Here is a 4,570-nt window from a genome sequence, read left to right on the forward strand (position 1 = left end):
CGGAATTAAAAATAAACATTGCAAAATTTCTCAACAGCGCCCCCTAGTTCAGTCAGGCCAACAACCAGAACAAACAACAGGTTTCCCTGCTATTTGCACTAAAAACAGGAAGTCCACCATTTTGGATAAAAAGTTCATTTTCTGTTGATTTTCAGGTTTTGAAAATGTCTGATTTCCTTGAACTCCTCCTGGGATTTTGATGCATCGACTTCAAAGCAGCAGAGATTAAAAGTTATTAAAATGATGAGTTTTTGTTCATCTATTTGGGCTAAACTGAGAACTTTATCTGGATATTTAAATTATTTTAGTTTCCCTCTCCTCCAGGTTTCAGGTTCTTAGTTAAAGGTGACGGTTTCTCTGCAGACATCTGGAACCTGATGAAGAAACATTTTAAAACACATAAATATGAGAGTTCAGAGTTACCTGAGCAGATTAACTCATGGCTCCAAACACTGTTTCTATCATCAGGTAAACAGTTCTTTAATTCAGATCCTGACTGTAAACAGTCAGACCTGATCAACCAAACTGGTCTCTCTGAAGCTTCCATTGAGTATCTTACTGAAACAGCAGAACCACAGTCCAGTTCAACACAAACTGCAGCAGCTGAGTTCATGTTCCAGTAACCACCCCCAACATTCACTGGTCTCCAGTCTCCTTGTTGTTTCATCTCCAGTCTCCCGGCACATCGGCTGGTCTCTCCCACCAACCTGATGTCTTGACCTGAGCAGAGACAGAGAGTTCATTAATGCAGGAAGTGAAGCAGTGAACAGCAGCAGGTCTGCAGATCCTCCTCTACCTGAACAGGTGAGTCCAACAGCTTGACCAGGTGAGCAGCTGTTTCTAACTGAACTCTTCCTGCTGCTGCAGGTCAGCAGAGCAGACTCACTGCCTTCACACAGGAACTCTCTGCTCCCCACTGGAGCCTCTGCTGCTCCATAGAGCGCCCCCTGGAGGACTGAAGGAGGCCCACAGCCAATCTCCCTGCAGACCACCTCTGCATCCTGCAGGTCAAAGTCTTTTTCACACACTGAGGACCACGACTGGTTGGTCTTCACCTCCAGTCTGCCTGAGCACCGGTTGGTCCCTTGAACCAGCCTGACTGAGTCTGTGGATGCAGAAAGAAAAAAGTTTAAAATCCTTCAGAACTTTATTTTTGTAAACACACATGGAAACATCTCTGGGTTTGATAAAAATACAAAGAAAATGTAAATAAAACCAAACTAGAAAAGTTCAAAAGATCAAAGGTGGAGTGAAACCGACTGTAAATAGGATTATTTTTCTTTTTAAATTTGTTCCAGTTCCAAACGTTTGTCCATGACATGCAATGCACCAGATCCACACTAAGAAGTTTACTGGAAGTTTCCTGGGTTGCAACCATGATATGGAAATAATCTATTACCAAGCACTGTTAGATGAAGTCACTCCATCAGGTTTATTCGCATATTGTGCACAACACAGAGAGAATATAAGACGATCAATAGTGAAACATTTCTGATTGAAAACTCTCCCAGGCAGAGACAACATGAGTTTTATACCAAGGCTGAGGGAGAGACGGTCTGGTTCTCATGCAGCTGCAGGAAAACATCTCCCAACCTTGTGCATGCAACCCAAATAGCTTCACTTGGTGAGAGTTCACCAGCATTTAGAATGAAGACAATATAACCAGCAGATTTTACCTTACAATCATTTGTCCACCACAAAACAGAGAAGAGCCGAATGAGGCGGCTGTTGATGTTAATTCAGTATTTGGACGTGTGGCCAACATGGACTGAACTTCCTCTGCTGCCATTGTTAAAACTACAGACAGACTGTGATTCTAAAATAACACAGAAAATCAAGGTCATCGTTCAAACTTCTCCTTCTGTTCGCTGATTGGTCCAGTAGAAAATCTACCAGAGGGAATCCAGGTGAAGGGGAAGAAGCCCAGACTGAGCTGGAAGTGAGAATCTTTTTAAAGTGGAGTTGGAAGCAGAACAGGAAGGAAATGGCCAGGATATGAAATCACCTGAACAGATGATCTGTAGATTGTTGCTCTCATCTCTTTGTATCGACACCACAGATCCACAGTGGAGCTGTCTGCAAGCTACAGCTGCTGATGTAAGGTTCCAGTTCCAGTCCTGATCATTCACTGGTTTCCATTCTCCCAGGTCCTTCTTCTCCAGTCGGCCACCACAGCGACTCCTTCCTGCTACCAGTCTGACTTCATCAGACAGCGCTGGAAGAAACAACATTTACTGTTGGGTTACAACAAGCAGAGACAGATTGATTTAGGATGTGTTGACAGGATCCTGTTGATGGAGTTTATTTGATCTTCTCTTAGAGGCAGAGCTATCAGGGATGGTTCTGATCAAAGCATCTTTATGCTGGATTGGCCTAGTTAAAGCCCAGACCTAAATGTTATTTATGCTCTGTAGTAAAACCTGAAATGTTTTTGTTATTCACCTTTTCTATCCATTTATATTTATGTCTTTACTGAGACCAACCAAAGTCAAATTCATTGTTTTTGTGTAAAAGTTGTCAAATCCAGTTGATTCTGGTTCTGATTCTGAGTTCAGAGCAGTCTACCAGCTCATCAACTTTGTAGATGAGCTGGTAAATAACTTCCATCATGAAATTTCAGATGTCATTGATTGCATTGGCCCCATTAAAGTGAAGGTCGTGTCTAGTAGGAACAAATCTCCATGGAGAAATATGCAAACAGATCTGCAAGACAATTTTGCCGTAGGGCCGAACGTAAATGGAGTAAAACTCAATTTTGTTTTTTATGAAATCTATTAAGCACGACTGAAGTTAAGCACTCAACTCTAAAACATATGATTTAAACATTCATTGCAGAAATTATAAACATTATCAGTGCTCCAGCGTTATTTGCCACAGTTGACAGACTCACAAACCAGCTGAGCTGCAGTCAAACACGGCCTGCAATGAATTTGCCCAACACGCTACAGAGAAAATTTTAAATATTAGAGGGTCAACATTCACTGCCAAACCCAAAAAAATAACACCCACAGCTTTTCTTCAGAAAGTCCTGCCTGTCATTTCATCTGATCTGATTCTAATAGTAACTCATGGCTCTCATCACCGTTTTCCCCCAGCAGTTTTCAAAGCACTGATATAAAAAACAACCATCTGAACAAATCATTCCTGCAGAATTACAGGCTGATCTCCAACCTTTCATTCATTAGCAAAATGATTAAAAAGCTGTTTCAACAATTAACTGCAAAACAACCGAAACTCTGAGTTTCTTTAAATCTGGACTAAAAACCCAGCTGGTCAGATTTGCTTTGAAACAAAATAAATGAAACACTGAACAACATTTTGATGAGTAACGACGGCACTTTGACTAAATGTACTGTTTACTGGTTTACTGCGTCTTTTAGGACTTTTTGTGTTTTTCTGAAGTAAAGCACTTTGAATCGCCTTGGTGCTGAAATGTGCTTCACAAATAAACTCGATCGATTGGTTGATTGATTCTAATCTGCAGCAGGAAGTTCGACATCCTGCCTGAGACACTCCCACGTCAGAGGACCTCAAACGTTTCACGAACACAACCGGCGGTACCAGAAGCTGGTCCAATGACCGTGGTGCTACTGGGCTTGATTGGCCATCAAACGGGCCTGACCAGAACCTCAGAGAGAACCTGTGGAGTCAAGAGGAAGATGAGAGAATTGATGCAGAAGGAGCCATTTTATGAGGCTCCACCTGTTTACTGCACAGAGTTTCTGGTGCTTCTCCTTATCAACCAATCAGATTCATTTTATAGATCATTTCAGCAACAAAACAGTTCAAAGTGTTTTACATCATTAAAACACAAAAACCAACAATTCTTGGTTTTATTGGCTCCTCAGCAGCAAGTAGACAATATAAACATCACTAACTGTGTAGCAGCAGCTCTATGATCGGAGACCAGAAACAGTTTCCAGTTTTTAGGTTTGTAACATTTAACATGTTTATCAGCAGATAATTTTTAATTTGAACTCTAGTGAATATTAGTGTTTGATGAAAGTGGAGTCCTACCTGAGCTGCAGAGACACAGAAGCAGCATCAGAGCTGTTTGCTCCATGTTTCCTCTGATGTGGAGTGAAGCTTCGTCTCTTGATGTGATCAGGATGTGGCTCCAGACTCTGAAGACTTCCTACTTTAAGCTTTTTTATCTGCTACTTCCTGAACGTCGTCACAGTTCAGGTCTTTGGCTGCTTTCAGAGACAACGCCTCCTTCCTAGGAGCTCATCATGAAGATGGGTTCAAACTGGGCCTACTGGGATTCAGAGGTTTCACCAGTCAGTCTCTGTTGTTCCTGTGTTTAGTTCAGTCCTTGTCTGCTTGTGGCCGGAGTGGATCCAGGTGTGTCATCCACTGAAAGGGAACCTGATGTTGTTGGCAGCAGTAGCTCAGCTTCCCTCCAGGAAGGGGTCACAGCTGGACAGAAATGAGCCCAGGCGTAGCTGCCATGAAGAGGAGCAAGAGAGAGAGACATGAACTGAATGTCAGCAATGACTGCAGAAGCGTTGCTTGTTTGTTACTTTAATAATAATAATAAGCTGTATTGCAACCATCTCTGTTGCTCTGA

General features: G+C 42.2%; 1 protein-coding gene across 1 annotated transcript; it reads right to left on the minus strand.

Annotated features, from left to right (window-relative positions):
- Window positions 1-419: 419 nt before the first annotated feature.
- On the minus strand, window positions 420-4,299 carry LOC145554640 (scavenger receptor cysteine-rich type 1 protein M130-like). Its single transcript, XM_081614818.1, has 5 exons — window positions 4,018-4,299; window positions 2,006-2,215; window positions 797-1,105; window positions 513-720; window positions 420-423 (listed from the first exon to the last, which is right to left on the minus strand). Exons 1-5 carry the CDS (start codon window positions 4,061-4,063, stop codon window positions 420-422), a joined length of 777 nt encoding a protein of 258 aa, XP_081470944.1. The 5' UTR covers window positions 4,064-4,299.
- Window positions 4,300-4,570: the final 271 nt, after the last annotated feature.

This window comes from Poecilia reticulata, chromosome 13 (assembly GCF_904066995.2).
Source record: "Poecilia reticulata chromosome 13, P_reticulata-male-v2, whole genome shotgun sequence".
Taxonomy (NCBI): Eukaryota; Metazoa; Chordata; class Actinopteri; order Cyprinodontiformes; family Poeciliidae; genus Poecilia; species Poecilia reticulata.

What these genes read in the sequence shown, in the direction of transcription:
- LOC145554640 (XM_081614818.1), bottom strand. Translation starts at nt 4,063, where the DNA reads ATGGAGCAAACAGCTCTGATGCTGCTTCTGTGTCTCTGCAGCTCAG. An exon ending in TCTGTGTCTCTGCAGCTCAG is followed by an intron (nt 2,216 to 4,017) that starts GTAGGACTCCAC and finishes TGTTTCTTCCAG; the next exon opens with CGCTGTCTGATGAAGTCAGA. An exon ending in TCTACAGATCATCTGTTCAG is followed by an intron (nt 1,106 to 2,005) that starts GTGATTTCATAT and finishes CTGCATCCACAG; the next exon opens with ACTCAGTCAGGCTGGTTCAA.